Below are 16,771 nucleotides of genomic sequence, written 5' to 3'. Positions count from 1 at the left end.
TACACACACCAGTTTCAGCTGGGACCCAACTCCAGGTTGAGGAGAAACTCGGCTGTACTTATGGGTTTCTGCATAAAGTTGAAATGCGGAATAATGTGATGCCTGTACGACAGAAATTACGGCGCTTACCATTTTCAGTCAGGGAAGCTGTTTCAGAGGAACTTAGAAAACTTGTTCAAAAGGACATTATTGAAGAGATTAACTCATCGGAATGGGTTTCACCTATAGTAGTAACGCAGAAGGGTGGAGACATTCGCCTTTGTGTGGACTTAAGGGAGCCAAATAAAGCTATTGTGATTACAGCCATCCTCTTCCTCACATAGAAGAAGTATTTGCAGAATTCCGTGGAGCAAAGATGTTTTCTACTCTTGATTTGCAGGGCGCATACCACCAGGTTATGTTGCATGAAGACAGCAGAGACCTCACAGCATTTATTACACATGAGGGACTATTTCGTTTTAAACGTGTTCCATATGGTCTCGCATCAGCCCCAAGTGCCTTCCAAAAAATGATGTAATTGATTCTGAAGAATCAACATGGAGTTCAGTGCTATTTGGATGATATTACTGTGTCTGGAAATACTACTGAGGAGCATGACAATAACCTGCAGTCTGTACTAAACTGCATCAGCAAAGCAGGCCTCAAGCTCAATAGGTCCAAATGCAAATTTAGACAAACTGAACTCTCCGTTCTGGGGCATACAATTTCACAGGCTGGACTAAAACCTGATCCAGATCATATCCTGGCAATTTCAAATGCTCCAGCTCCAACAGATTTGCAAACCTTACATTCCTTCTTGGGTCTTACCTCCTGGTATGCAAAATTCATTCCCAATTATGCTTCTGTCATTGAACCGTTACGAGAATTACTACGGAGAAGTTCAACCTTAGTGTGGACAACGGATGCACAAATTAGTTTCGAAAGAGTGAAAGACTTGATTGTACATAGTCCAGTACTTGCATTATTCAGTCCCGCATTGCCCACAATTGTAACTACTGATGCTTCTGATTATGGACTTGGGGCTGTCCTCACACAACTTCATGAGGACAACACAGAGAGGACTGTTGTATTTGCTTCAAGGACACTAAGTAATGCTGAGAGAAAGACAGTTGAACAGAACCAAGCAAAGTCTAAGGCTTTCACAGACAAATGGTGGAGTGCTAAGGAACCAAAGTTTGAGTGTGGTTCCTTTGTTAGAATATGAAAACCTGGAATCTTACGCAAAGGGGACCATAAATTCACAGCTCCTCTTAAAATCATACAGAAGAAGGGACCTTACACCTATCGACTTTCTGATGGGCGGGTATGGAATGCTGCTTATCTTGCACCTGCCTATGCACCAAGAGGAGATTATGCCAACACCCAGTCTGCATTGGATGACTTCACTGTAGAACCAACACAACAAGACATTGAAATGGAACCGGGGCTTGAGAGACGGTCTGTTAGACTCAGACGACCACCTGCCTGGACTAAAGACTATGTTATGTAGTATCTACAGTGTTTTCAGTGTAATATTCCTGCCAACGGTATAGTGTCTTGTTTCATATTTGTTCCTGGGTTAGAACAACAATGTTTATTTTAATTTGGAAAGTTTCTTAAGAGAGGAGGGAATGTGGTGTTTAGATGCTGCTTGTATTATTAGAACTGGGAGCACTGGCTGTTGGGAGTCTGAAAGGACAGGAAACAGGAAGGAGGGGGGAGGAGTTGAGGAGGCTGGGAGAGTTACAGAGTGTGCAGCTACAGCTTGGAGAAGAGACTTGCACTGTAAATAAAGTTCTGTTGAAGTTGTTAATACTTTGCCTGGTGGATACAACAAATTCTTACAAGGGTCTTGTTGCCTTCAAGGGGATCATTGAACTATTAAGCAAAGCACGCATATTCAGTTCAAGTACAAAAATGTGGAATCTAAGGATTTCAAAGGATTCTGTTCATAATGACTGGCTGGAGTATTAGCATCAGAAAAATGTACAGAAGTGAAGATTTCAGTATCTAGGAGAAATATAGATAAAACTGGAATTCTTCACACAATCCTACTAGAGTTTGAAATCCTGGATTCCTGAAATACAGGGCTGAAAGCTGGAAGGATTTTCACTATCAGGAGAAAGTATCAGTTTTATCAGATTATGTTCAAGTAATCTTGAAAGGTGAATGAGTTTTGTGGCTGTAAAGCAATTAGTTCATTGTATGGGACAGAAACCCATAGTATTACGTTATTGTCCCTTGAATGAGAAAGTACATCAAAAATTCTGAGTCAGTAATGGCTTTTACTAATGGCAAAATTATAGAAATGGGAGATGAAGTACACCTGCAGCATAATCTGGATTCAGATAGACACCGATTCTGTGTTTTTTAAATGCACTTTTCATTATTCTGGATTTTGTTATAGCTAAATAAGAATATGTGCATGACTGCATTCCATTAGCTTGAATTGTTTATATGTATGTGGTTTGAGAAGTATTATTATTGCTGTTTGTCAAAATAGCATTTCTTAGTTTAATATAATCGGGCCTCCAAAGGCTTTCAAGAAATATACAGTAACTCCTCACTTAACGTTGTTGTTATGTTCCTGAAAAATGCAACTTTGAGTGAAATGATGTTAAACAAATCCAATTTTCCCATAAGATTTAATGTAAATGCGGGGGGTTAGGTTCCAAGGAAATTTTTGGGGGGCAGTCAAAAGCCATTATATACTGTACAGTACTGTACTGTACTGTACTGTGGTTGGGAAGTGCTCCTGGTTTACCCCACACAGATACAGCCCGCTGCAGGCAAGGACTCTAGGAAGGAAGCACCTTCACAGCAGCAGAGGCAGTTTCCCCGGAGAAGAATAGGCGCCAACTTTGCCGGGGGATGCTCCAGGCCCACCTCTTCCCACCCCCACTCCACCTCCTCTCCGGAGCACACTGCATCCCCACTCCTCCCCCCACCCACCAGCTGTTTGGCGGTGCTTAGGACTTTCTGGGAGGCAGGGGGAGGAGTGGAGACGCAGCCCTTCCCCACTCCTTCCCCACTCTCCCAGTGCTTTGCACTTAGGACTTTCTGGGAGGGAGGGGGAGGAGCGGGGAAGCACCGTGTCTCCACTCCTCCCCCTCCCTCCCAGAAAGTGAGGAAGACGCAGCATTTCCCCGCTCCTCTCCCTCCCTCCCAGAGCTTCACACTTAGGACTTTCTTGGAGGGAGGGAGAAGAGTGAAGACCGCGGCGCTTCCCCGCTCTTCCCCCTCCCTCCAAGAAAGTCCTAAGCACCTGGGAAGCACTGGGAGGGTGGGGAGGAGGCGGAAAAGAGGAACTTGTGCAATGCTCCCTTGTAAAGTTGCTGCTCTTTCACAAAATCGTACAAGCAGTGAATAGAGCAGGCAGCCAAACGACGTTTTAAGGGAGCATTGCATAACTTTAAACGCGCATGTTCCCTAACTGAGCAACAAAGTAACTTTGAAACAACGTTAAGCGGGCGGATGTTAATTGAGGAGTTACTGTATTGCTAATTTATGTAAACTTTTTGAGAACATTTAGTTGCTGTGTGCGCACTATGATTAGTATTTTACATTTATAAAGAACGCAACCTGAGTATCCTCTTGGCTGTAAAACTGGCAGCCACCTGAGAGCAGCTGTCAAGTGGCCAGAGAACTTAGGGCCCTGAGAAGGACTTGAAGCTCTTCTACTGCCCTCTAGTTTTGGCTTTGGTATTTGTGGAACAGAATCCCTTTTCCGTTTGTTTCTTGATTTGAACGGGGTTTTCAAAGGAGCCTAAAGGAATTCTGTGCAAGAACCATTGAAATGCTATGGGAGCTGGGTGCCTAACTCCCTTTGGCTTCTTTGAAAATCCCAAGCATGGGTCTTATATAGCATATTCCTTGATGGATCTAATTTTCATAGACGATTCAACCCAACCTCCATTGCATGCATTCAGCTATGCACTTGCAAAGCACTTAATGGATGCTATTTTTGTTCATTAAAGGTTTTGCTTTGCATTCGTAAATTCTGCTATTTGCTTATGCAAAAATAGTGCACAAAAACAAATGATGTGAAACAAACTAGGTTACACAGAAATAGAGGCCACAGCCCATTAGGGCAGGATCTGTCACTTTGTTATATGTAGTGTGGGACATGGGTCATTTGCAGGTTTAAACTATTGACACGCTGTCTGATGTGGCTCAGAACTGAGTGTGTCAATCTTAAGTTAGACTGTCAGAAAACAGGGCAGACACCCCAAACTGGTGGTATGTTCTATAATAGATTTCACTAAGACAGTAACAAATGTGCATTCCTGTATTACTATATTAGTCTTACCATGGAGTCACAAACAGTTCCCTTAGGCTCTCCAGTGCATTTTGCCATCCAGACAAACTAGACTTTATGATATTGGTCAGTATGCCAAATACACATCACATTAGGTTACTTCCTACCCCAAAGGACCAGTCATTTACCCCAAGTCAAATTGGTAGTCTGGATCTCACCAAAGACAATGCTGAAGCCAATTTCTCTTGTAAACCAACTAAAGGTTTATTAGTTAAGAAAAGAAATGAGAGTAATTGAGAGGTTAAAGCAGATAACATTCATTAACCAGTGAGTCAAAGCTTGCAAGTCCAAAATGTTAAGAGAGTTGTAGTAATTTGCTAGATTTCCAAAAGTTCCTTAGGGTTGCCCAGTGTAATTCCGGCATCTCTGTCCACTTGTTCAGTATTCCACCCTGTTAGAATCCAAAATAGTTCAGAGATGCAGGATCATTCCCTTAAACCAGTATTTATAGATCAGTGGTTCTCAAACTTTTGTACTAGTGACTCCTTTCACATAACAAGCCTCTGAGTGTGACAGTCCCTTAAAATTAAAAGCATTTTTATATATTTAACACCACTATAAATGCTGGCGGCAAAGCGGGGCTTGGGGTGGAGGCTGAGAGCTCACGACCCCCCATGTAATCACCTTGCGATCCCCTCAGGGGTCCCAACCTCCAGTTTGAGAACCCCTGCTATAGGCCTTGGCTAAACTCGGGACTTCCTAGCGCTGCCGCGGCAGCGCTATGAAGCACAAGTGTAGTCGCGCCGCCAGCGCTGCGAGAGCTCTCCCAGCGCTGTGTGTACTCCACCTCTCCGAGGGGAATAGCGTGCAGCGCTGCAGGCATTGATTACACTGGCGCTTTAAAGCGCTGCACTCGCTGCGCTCGGGGGTGTGTTTTTTCACACCCCTGAGTGCAGCAAGTTGCAGCGCTGTACAGCGCCAGTGTAGCGAAGGCCATAGATCCTTCACCCAGAAGACAATCTGACAGGTGTCTTCACCCATGTGAGTCCTTCCTTAGAGAAAGAATAAATAATGCAGACAGTCTGTGAATTCCCATTGTTACTTAATGGCCCTGGCTTTGAAGTGAACAAGCTTCTTCATTCACAGCCATTAAGTCCTTCATTAACATATGCAATGTTTCTTTGAGGAGCAACAGCAAATAACGTTCTTTCATTAGTTTTCCTGAAGTTCACACCAAACATTTTAACATTAACACGCACTTAAATCTAAGGTTATCTAATTATAGGGTATACATAAGATATATGTAATGTAATAGCCAAGAACTGGTTATAGATAAGCGAAGGCAATAACCTTAGCATTTCACTAGTTTTCATTAATGCAAAGCAAATATAATTACCAGGGCATATGCTATGTAAATGTAAATGATAACAACCCCCTTTGTTCTAGTCTAACAAGTGAATTGGCCTATGCCTACTAGCCCACATAACGTTTCATTGAGATTCACACAAAAGTGAATTGGCCTATAGCTCTGATTTGAGCTGGCAACTGCTAGACAGCATCACATATATTATTCTCACAGCAAAATGACTGACCAAGTATTATTATCTTATGAACTACAATTGGCTAATAACATAGTAAAAGCATCCTGATTGGTTAATAACTTAGATTGGTTAATGATTAAATAACACGTTGTTTTAATATCATGTGCTGCAGAGAGATGCAGGAGTAGGGTGACCAGATGTCCCATTTTTAAAGGAACAGTCCTGTTTTTTGGGACTTTTTCTTATATAGGTGCCTATTAACTGCTACCCCCGTCCCAATTTTTCACAGTTGCTATCTGGTCACCCTATGCAGGAGACACATTAAAGAGCCATTTGTGGCTCACAAACCTCAGTCTGAGTATCACTGATTTAAAGCAAGGAAGGATGGGAAGGGGCAACTCCTCCTTTTCTGCTAAATCTAGAAGGGCACTCACCCTCCTCTCCTTGCTTTGGATAAACTGCACTCCCTCAACAGCTCTTCTTTCTCCTTGGCTGGTGCCTTCCTTTTTCAATGTACTTTAACCACTAGACCTGGGCAGGGAGATCTCCTGTGATACCACACAGTTTGCAGATCCTTAGGGTGGACTGAGCATTTGTGTATGTATCCGTGACAGTTAGATGTGCAAAGAGGTGTATATGCATATTTGCGTGCACACAATTCCAGCCATGTTTTGAAAATCTGGTCCTTTGTTTTGCCATTTAGAACTTATTCTAAAAACACTTTTAATTAAAATGAACTCAGAACACAAGAAAATAATGTTCTTAAGTAAATCAATTATCATTTTAAAACAACTGGGTGATAATTTCACTTTGTTTTTAATAGTCCTTTTGTTGGCAAACAAATGCAGAATATTGCAACTTGTTAAAAAGACTCTGAAGTAGGGTTTTTTTGCCTCTTTTGTAATAACACCGGAATTTCAAAAATGATTTTATGTAATTACAACCTTTTAATTTGTTTCTTTTGTCCATATTTTTTTAGATCCATATCAGATTCTTGGACCAACCAGCAGCCGTCTTGCAAATCCAGGTGAGAAGGCATTTTGCTGTCTGAGGGATGATTTTTCTTCAAATTTTACATTTTATCTCTATCACCTGTTACAGATTGAAGGCAAGGTTCAGCAATGCAGTGAGCATTCTCAGCTCCCATTGAAATCAATAGGAATTAATCAGTGGATGCTTATGGCACCTAGTGGATTGCAAGATTGGTAATCATATGAATAGTCTTACTGATTCAGAGGGTCAGTGCAAGGCATATGCAGTACTTAAGCCTTATTTTGAGGGTTTAAGTGGGATTTAAGCAATGCATTGGACTTGCAGTGGCCCATTACACAGGGTTGAATTTCATCCAAAGAGAACAAGGCAGGTAAAATTAGTCCCATTATTAGATTAGAGAGGAAGGGAGAGAGCAGTGAATATTTGGCCAGTGTCTAACATGACAGATTTCTCCAGTGACCTAGACCCTGTCCACATAGTCAAACTGTGTTTTTTATTATTAGAAATATATTTAATCCATTAAAAATGCTATCCAAAATATTAAATAATGGCAGTTCATTTTATTCGTATGTTCTATACGTGGGACCAGATCCTCAGCTGGTGAAACTTAACATCCAGTTTACCCTCACTGAGTATCTGGCCCAGGATGTCCTCAGCTACAAAAATATTGGTTTTGAGTGGTTCATATCACAAGTAAAACCACTAAGTGAGCATTTCTTTTTGACATTGATTTTATTATTTGCAGAAATGATGCCACGTACTAGACTAGACAAATACAAGAGACTTTTAAACAAATAACTTTATGAACTGACAAGCAGTAAATGGGAGCAAATGGGAAAGCAGAATCCCTTCTGCAAAGAAACAACTGGGTTAGAAGTCTCAAAGACATTCTCCCACTTGAAAAAAGCAGGCTATAGTTCCAAGAAAAATCAGATGATTTTGTTTAAATATGGCATTCCATCCAGGACTGTCTTATTGAACACAATCTGAACTATGGCCTATAATGTTAAAAGGCAAGGGCGGGGGCGGGGGAGAAGGTGAGGGAGCTTCCTGGTAAACTGTTATTGATATACTATGGACCAGACTGATTTAATTGTTAATCTGACTCCACTGTAGTCAGTCTGGTTTTACAACAATATAACTGAGATAAATTAGCAATGCATATGCCAAATACTGTTACCCCTTCTTTAGCAGCCAAATGGTAAAATGCTCCTTTCTCTCTACTCCCTTTTCCTATTGTTAATAAGATTTCTTTCTATAAGAATGATTGAATCATCGTGATGATTCTTTTGATGATATTGTTGTGACCTGGTTAGGTTAGGAGTATTTCAACACTAAAGGTTCTTTTTCCCTTACATTTAGCTGTATGGTATAGTTACATCAAACAAAGTTATAGTTTAGATTGCATTTTAAGATAAAGATTTTTGTATTCCATAAAAAACCAAATGAGAATTACCGCTGTTTTCAAGAGGGCTAAGGGAGTTAGGTGTCTAAATCCCATTACAATTCATTGGAAGTTGGGCATCGAACTCCCTTAAACTCCTTTGCAAATCCCAGCGTAGCATATATAGCATCAACTGGCTTTTTGCTAGCCTTGTGCCTATGGCATTGTGAAAACAGCTAATGTGATATGCCCTGGATAGAGATACATGTTAACATTTGAGGAGAGCCACGGGTATGGAATTTCTATAAACTATTATTCCTGCACTTTAACAAGTTTTGTGTATTTATAAAATGGTGAAATTACTCTCTCATTAAAAGGAAATTGACAGAAACCATTTATTTTCATATGATTATATATTACATTTGGAAGGCAAGTGTTTATATTAAAACATATGTTGGATTGTTTATTCAGAAATTTGTGTTTTGTCCAGTGCTGGACTGTTTATTGATTTTCAAACTCTAATCCTCTAGTTATATTTCATGCATTAAAAGTGCGTGCTTTGCTCATACCATGGATTCTTTTGTTTGTTTGTTTATTTAATCATGTTAATGGAACAGAAGAAATTCATTAAGTACAGTTTGCATAAATATCATTTAAAAGAATAAAAGTTTCAGTTGCACTGAAGTATAAACTGCTAATATATTTCAGATGTGACTTTAGATTGATATGATAGTCCACCCTTATAAACTTTCTTAAAAAATGCTCATTTATTAGCCCCACATATCTGCTTTTTTAAAAAAATGTAATTTTTGGGCAGAGATATAGAGTACTTAGAAGTTAGCACCGAAAATCTGTTTGGCAAATTCTGCTGACATTGCGACTGCAATATACAGAGCATTGAAATCTGTTACAGAGTATCAGCGCTGCCTTGTCATAAAATACTACTTTTTTACATGAATATTGGTGGCAGGACCTATCTAATACTACTGCCAACTGTTTAAAAGGTTCGTATTTTATTTGTATAATGTTGTGTAGAGACCTACTGCAAAGTTGTCAAAAACAACACGACTTCTTTCGCTTTAAGATTTAATTTCCAAAGAAGGGAGAAATACCAGTGTTTGGAATCGTAACTTCAGCAGTCGTTTTCACTCCTGTTTGACAGAGAACAATTACAAGAACTCACTTTATAGACCTTTTAATTGTTTTCTCAAATGCTGTGCAATGCAGTCAGATGCAATGCAACAGCAATCTAATGAGTTTCCATTCTACATTTCCCTAACTATTGGAAATGGGTGATATGGTTTGGAAAAGATCCAGCTTTCTTTAAACTTCTCCATTTTGTGTAGGTTTATTCCATAATGGAGAAAATTTAGTTGCAAAATGATACTGTGCGAACAAGAAAATTATTATGCAAGTGAAAGCTATTTGTCCTGAACTTTAGAGATTAGTTTCCTATATCTGTGTTGTATTATTTCACCATCAATTTTCCAAAGTAAATGACATGAGATAATTATTAAATATGCACATAATGGCATCTTGCCTGTCAAAATAGGGAAAACAATACTTTAAATTATGGCCCCTGCTGTGCAGATTTTTTTTTAATTTTTATTTTTTTGAGAGCGAGAGAGACACTAGTTAGACTGGGAGACAGGAGCAGAAGTTGCAACATTTCCTAATTAGGGATCTGCGGTGAAAATGCACTTGGATTTCATATGTGAAAGTCGGGAAGTGTTGATGTTCTAATGTTATTAGTCATTGGTTCTTCACTTTTTTCCCCCCAACCACAGGGAGTGGACAGATACAACTGTGGCAGTTTCTGCTGGAACTCCTGTCTGATAGCTCCAATTCCAATTGCATTACCTGGGAGGGCACCAATGGAGAGTTCAAGATGACTGACCCTGATGAAGTAGCCCGGCGCTGGGGAGAAAGGAAAAGCAAACCCAACATGAACTATGACAAACTCAGTCGTGCACTCCGTTACTACTATGACAAAAATATTATGACTAAAGTCCATGGTAAGCGTTATGCCTACAAGTTTGACTTCCATGGAATAGCTCAGGCCCTCCAGCCTCATCCTCCAGAGTCATCCATGTATAAGTATCCAACAGACCTACCCTACATGAGCCCCTACCATGCACACCCTCAGAAGATGAACTTTGTAGCTCCCCATCCTCCTGCTTTACCTGTAACTTCCTCCAGCTTTTTTGCTGCCCCTACTACATACTGGAATTCACCAACTGGAAGTATCTACCCTAATACTAGGCTTCCAGCCACCCATATGCCTTCTCACCTTGGCACCTACTACTAAGTAGGAAAAAAATAAGAGACACTTCTCCATGGAATATAGTACCCAATTAATTATGATGAACTATATTGGAGAACATGAATTAAAAATGCCTAAAGAGACATGAAAAAGTTTGACTTGTGGGAAAATGTCAAAAAGACTCTTTGTAGTAGGGAAAGTATTCAAGAAGTATAAAGATGCTAAAATGTAATGTATATGGGCATCGAATCTGTGGACCAAACAACAAAAGACAGTTGTAGGTAAAAGCATGAAATGATAAGGACAACCTACAAAAGAAAGTGGTCTTAAAAAGTTGATAAGCTTCTGTGTAAAGTTTGATATCTTGCTAATGCAAACTGGGACTATACTACAGCAATATAAGGATCATTCTATAGTGACCTAACATACAGTATATTAATTCATTAAAAACAAAAAACAAAAAAACAAAAAACAAATAATCCCAAACCAAAAAAACCCACCTGTATTTAAAAAAATGAAAACATATCAAAAAGACTGGTTGAGTGTGGAAGCTGATTTCGAATACAACAGCATTGTTTTGGGTTAAACTCAAAAGGCATTCCATTCATTGTAAAGGTATCAGCTATTTCAAACTGTGAAGACAACCCAAGCTTTAAGATTCCTTGACAATACTACAGGAACCCTGAGCCAAACATTGGAATTGAGAATGTGCTGGAAGGCAAGAGTATGATTGTACATCAAGGGCCTACATCTGATACAGGAAGTAGAAAGGAGGAAGAGGAGGACGAAGATGAGAATGGGAGAAAAGAAACTTCTTTACCAGTAGATACTGAAGAGACTGAAAACTTGGTAGTGTTGGGACTATAAAGAATTACTTGTTTGGATTTGAGAAATATTTTGATCAGTATTATACCATTCCCAGTATTATAGAAGGAATAGACTTGATTTTTTTTTTTAAGTGGAGAAAGGGAAAAGCAGTAGAATTCAGAAATCAGAATATGCATCTCTTTAAAAAATGTAAAACTGGAATTGTCTGATATTTAAAAGTAACATTTAGGACCTCCTCATTATTAAGGGAGTTTGTTTTCTACTGGTTTAAGGTAAGAGACAGCCCCCAACTGCCAAAATCAGATATCATGTAAGTATTTTTGTGAGGCGGGCGCCAGTTTTTCTTTTTCGAGTCGCGAACGCTGTGCGTTTGTCAGAATGAAGTATACAAGTCAATGTTATTTTTTTCCTTTTTATATAATAATTATATAACTTATGCATTTATACACTACGAGTTGATCTCGGCCAACCAAAGACACAAAAAAGGGACAATCAAAAATATTGTGGCCTTGAATTTTAACTCTGTATGCTTAATGTTTACATTATGAACTTATTAGTACTTAGAATGCAGAATGTATGTAATAAAATAAGCTTGGCCTAGCATGGCAATTCAGATTTACACTGTAGTCTGTATTTGCATTTGTAGTGACCAAGATCTTCTTTCTAAATGGTTTAAATATTTTAAAATACTCTGTTTTAATTTTTTTTATTTATTTATGAATTTTAGCAATCATGAAAATGAGGGACAAATCCACACAGTTCTGTTAATACACCTGAATTCTGCCCTACAGCACCTCTGTTGTTTCTGTCCTGAGATTCTCTTGAGTGGAGATTGTTAACTGTGCCAAATTTTTTGATGGCTTTGTGGCCAAACATGAAAATTAAGTCTAGAACTGGGGGAAGATTGTGATCCAGAAATTCTTTTTCATCATCATATGAGAAATCCCAGTCTACGTCTTACTACTATATTAGAGTTTGTTTAACTATCATACAATTTTGCTATTATCACATAACCACTCCAGAGGTGATCCCAGCAATTACAGGCCGGTAAGCCTGACTTCAGTACTGAGTAAACTGGTTGAAACTATAGTAAAGAACAATATTGTCAGACATATAGATGAACATAATATGTTGGGGAAGAGTCAATATGTTTTTTGTGAAGGGAAATCATGCCTCACCAATCTACTAGAATTCTTTGAGGGGGCCAACAAGCATGTGAACAAGGGAGATCCAGTGAATATAGTGTACTTAGATTTTCAGAAAGCCTTTGACAAGGTCCCTCACCAAAAGTTCTTAAGCAAAGTAAGTTGTCATGGGATAAGAGGGAAGGTCCTCTCATGGATTGGTAACTGGTTAAAAGATATGTATAAATGGTCAGTTTTCAGAATGAAGAGAGGTAAATAGCGGTGTCCCCCAGGAATCTGTACTGGGATCAGTCCTATTCAACATGTTCATAGATGATCTGGAAAAAAAGGATAAATAGTGAGGTGGCAAAATTTGCAGATGATACAGAACTACTCAAGATAGTTAAGGCCAGGCAGACTGCAAAGAGCTACAAAAGGATCTCTCAAAACTGTGTGACTGGGCAAAAAAATGGCAGATGAAATTCATTGTTGATAAATGCAAAGTAATGCACATTGGAAAACATAATCCAAATTATACATATAAAATGATGGGGTCTAAATTAGCTGTTACCACTCAAGAAAGATATCTTGGAGTCATTGTGGATAGTTCTCTGAAAACATCCACTCAATGTGCAGCAACAGTCAAAAAAGCGAACAGAATGTTGGGAATCATTAAGAAAGGGATAGATAATAAGACAGAAAATATCTTATTGCCTGTATGTAAATCCATGGTACGCCCACACCTTGAATACTGCGTGCAGATGTGGTCACCCCACCTCAAAAAAGATATATTGAAATTGGAAAGGGTTCAGAAAAGTGAAACAAAAATTATTAGGGGTATGGGACGGCTTCTCAGCTTGGAAAAGAGATGACTAAGGGGAGGGGAGGTATGATTGAGGTCTATAAAATAATGACTGGTGTAGAGAAAGTAAATAAGGAAATGCTATTTACTCCTTCTCATAACACAAGAACTAGGGGTCACCAAATGAAATTAATAAGAAGCAGCTTTAAAACAAACAAAAGGAAATATTTCTTCACACAACACACAGTCAACCGGTGGAACTCTTTGCCAGAGGATGTTGTGAAGGCCAAGACTATAACAGGGTTAAAAAAAAAAAACTAGATAAATTCATGGAGGATAGGTCCATCAATGCCAGGATGGGCAGTGATGGTGTCCCTAGCCTCTGTTTGCCAGAAGCTCGGAATGGGCGACAGTGGATGGATCACTTGATGATTACCTGATTCCCTCTGGGGCACCTGGCATTGGCTACTGTTGGAAGACCGAATACTGGGCTAGATGGGCCTTTGGTCTGACCCAATATGGCCGTTGTTATGTTGATATTAGTAAATAAAATGAAGAATGAATAACTTCCATTATTCCTCACTTTAAGACTGAGCGAATGATAGCTTCACAGTTTGTCATTACAATCCACCTTTAGTGTTTACACTGGGTAGAATATTTTCTTTGTATTCTAGATTCAGAGTATTTCCACACTGTACATGGGGCCCAGATCCACATTTAGTATATAATGGCATAACTCCATTTTTTACACCAACTGAGGAGCTGGCCTTGTCCTTTTGGAATGGCTCTCCACAGCAAGCAGTGTTTATTGTGAAGAATATATACAATTAAGACTTCAAATGATGTCCCCTTCTTTGCTTTTCTTCTGAACCATTTAGTTAGATAGGTATGGTTTCATATTTTATTGTGAATATTTTGTATAGCCATTTTTCATTTTGATCATCCTTGCAGTGCAACAAGAACTTAGTTGCCAGACCTCCATGTTCTGGATATCTTGGCAATAGTCTGTAAATGTCGGATTACATTTAAGACTTTGAGCATTACTCAAATTGAAAGCAACAGCACAATCAGTCATACAGTAGTAGCTGGAAAAGATCCATTCAGAGCATGCAGCTCTTAAAAAAACTAACTGAAAGGTTACAAGAACTATGCTACTGGAAAAGGTTAGTCACTTGCTATTTTAGAAAGTCAAGCCAGGCACACCTACCTTCTGAATATAATAATAATAGTCTGCTTTTCTGTGGAAACTCATTTCTACAAATGTCTGATATTACATTGTGCATACTACAGTAAAAAAATGTTTATTATTGAACCACCTTTTAATTAAATATTTTTAAAATCCAAATAAAACAGCAGATGTATTTAAAGAAATCATCTGGAAGGGGCATAGGAGTATTCACAATAGTGCCCATAGAGTTTTAGAATATATCTCCTCGCTGCTCTTATCTGTAACAGGAACGATGGGTCTAATGCCTCCATTTTGACTCTGGCAGAGATTGCTTGGATCAAGATGAAGTATCACGTCACAGGTTGGAACCTGTGGCCAGTGTAGGCTGCACCTCTTAACAATTAAGAACAAAATCCTTGGGTGTGCCATCCCTGGGGATCCTGCTTGTAAAGCCAGTTGAACTGGCCATAGGAAGATTGCTTCAGTGTAGGAGCGATGCCACCTCTCTGTCTCTGCTACTGGTGTAAGTGATGTGGCCAGAGGGTAGGGAGTATGGCCAGGACATTCAGTGGATGATTCCTAAATGCCAATTCAGCCCATGGCACAGATGGTTCCAATTACCAACTTCTAAGAGCTTCCTCAGCAACCTTTACATTCCTTTTCTGTGTCTAGCATATTCCACCATTTGGATCCTGCAGATCTTCTTAACCTCAAGCCCTAGATTCTTTGTATATTCTGCATGGAGACAAAAGGACTCAGTAATTTTGAGTGAGTGCTGAACATTCCTTGCTCAGTTCATATTGTGCTAAAACTCTTACAATAAGGCTTAAATTGTGCAAACTTCTAAACAGAGAAACAAAACCTAAACTTTAAATGAGCCTTTGTATATTTTACACCTTTCTTTTCATTCTAACACAGGGTGAATTTGAAACAAGAATCTTCCAAGCGCCTCCTACAAAATAAACTCAGGTCACATTAGTTGCCAAATGAGGTGCTCCTCATAGCAGTTTGTGTAAATATTCAAAATATGATCATGTATGCTCTCTGGGCTCCATTCTGCCAGATTTCCTTGACCTGGGCTCCTTCTTGATCAGGAAGAGGGGGAAAGTGGTGGCATTCTCCCAAATGCCAACTACTTGTGGCACCAAACTGATCCATCACTCACAGTAGATTGTGCAGATCTGCTTTTTTACCTGCTTTCATGAAGAATGAAATCATTTAAAATGTCGACATTTATCATCACTGGTCCTCTGCGTTAACCACTCTCTCTGAGTAATGGGACGGTTCACACCTCTCAATACTATTGTTATCTACTGCTCATCTTGCTCACCTGTATGAGAAGCTGCTTGAGGACACAGAGGTGATATGGTTTGTAGTGTTTTCAGTAAGCAGATGATGCTCTTATCCCCATGTGTGATGTCCCCATGTCATCAAACTGGAATTTTGCAGTTCAGAGGCTCTCAGAGTTTAGCCAAAATGGGATTTTAATGAGAGCTGGCAGAATGAGTTACTGTCAGGGAAAGATAAATAATGCAGATAGGCTAACAGAAACACTTGGTGGAAATGGTGCAGGTAATACACGATCCTGATAAAGGGAGTTTTGTCTGCCTTTTGTCACTTAGGTTTGCAATTTTAGGGCCAATTGAATTCTTGGCTGCTCCTAGTTGCTCAAACTCAGAAGTGTCCAAGAGCACTTGGTCATCTCTGCTTAGCTAAGAGGTTGCATCCTTTCTTTCAGGAGGAGAATCTCACCCCAGTTCTCCATGCATTTGTCACCTACAGACTGGATTACTGCATTGCTTTCTCTTTGAGCTATAGGAGAAGGCCACTTCAAAACTTCAGCTATGATGGAACACAACTGCCGACATGCTCTGCAGGGCTTCTCACAGGAAGCACATTACACTTTGCTGAAGACTACATTGGCCTCCATTTCATTTTTAAATGCACGTTTTCATGTATGTAAAGTACTTAAGTAGTTAGTCTCTTGCATGTCTTGGGAACTGGCACTGCCTTAATTATATACAAGGTGGTTGAGAGCATCTGAGGTGCTGGAGCTTACAACTTCCAGAGTTAAACAGGAGAGGAGTTACTCTCACGCACGGCAGTCTCAGTATAGGACCTTGCGCTCTGGAATTCACCCCTCCTATTCTCACAGGGTATGTCTCCACTGCGATAAAAGGCCCTCGGCACTGAGCCTTAGAGCCCAGGTCAGCTGACCCAGGCTCAGACCCATAGAGTTTAAGTGTGTTGACTATCAGAAAATGTTGCCAAGATTACCTATTAATTTGTGCTTTCTCTGAGGGGTGAATTGAGTGAGGATTTTGAGGGGAAGGCATTGAGGCAAAGATTGGGGAAGGTTTGTTAATGGGGCCAGTAGGCCAACTGGAAAATTGCCTGTTTTAAAATGACTTGTACATTTCCCTCCATCTTT

At 39.6% G+C, this 16,771-nt stretch overlaps 1 protein-coding gene across 5 annotated transcripts in view; it reads left to right on the top strand.

Moving 5' to 3' along the window:
- ERG (ETS transcription factor ERG) overlaps positions 1 to 11,865 on the top strand; it is a 219,452-nt gene extending 207,587 nt beyond the window's left edge. For all 5 annotated transcript variants that reach the window (XM_054049140.1, XM_054049131.1, XM_054049154.1 and 2 more), the window contains 2 exons: positions 6,758 to 6,805; positions 9,943 to 11,865. In XM_054049140.1, coding sequence (XP_053905115.1) covers positions 6,758 to 6,805; positions 9,943 to 10,463 — 569 coding nt within the window. In that variant the 3' untranslated portion in view covers positions 10,464 to 11,865. The remainder of the gene's footprint in view (positions 1 to 6,757; positions 6,806 to 9,942) is intronic.
- The last annotated feature ends 4,906 nt before the right edge of the window (positions 11,866 to 16,771 follow it).

Source organism: Malaclemys terrapin, chromosome 1, assembly GCF_027887155.1.
Source record: "Malaclemys terrapin pileata isolate rMalTer1 chromosome 1, rMalTer1.hap1, whole genome shotgun sequence".
Taxonomy (NCBI): domain Eukaryota; kingdom Metazoa; phylum Chordata; order Testudines; family Emydidae; genus Malaclemys; species Malaclemys terrapin.
This window is presented reverse-complemented; position numbering and strand designations above follow the sequence as displayed.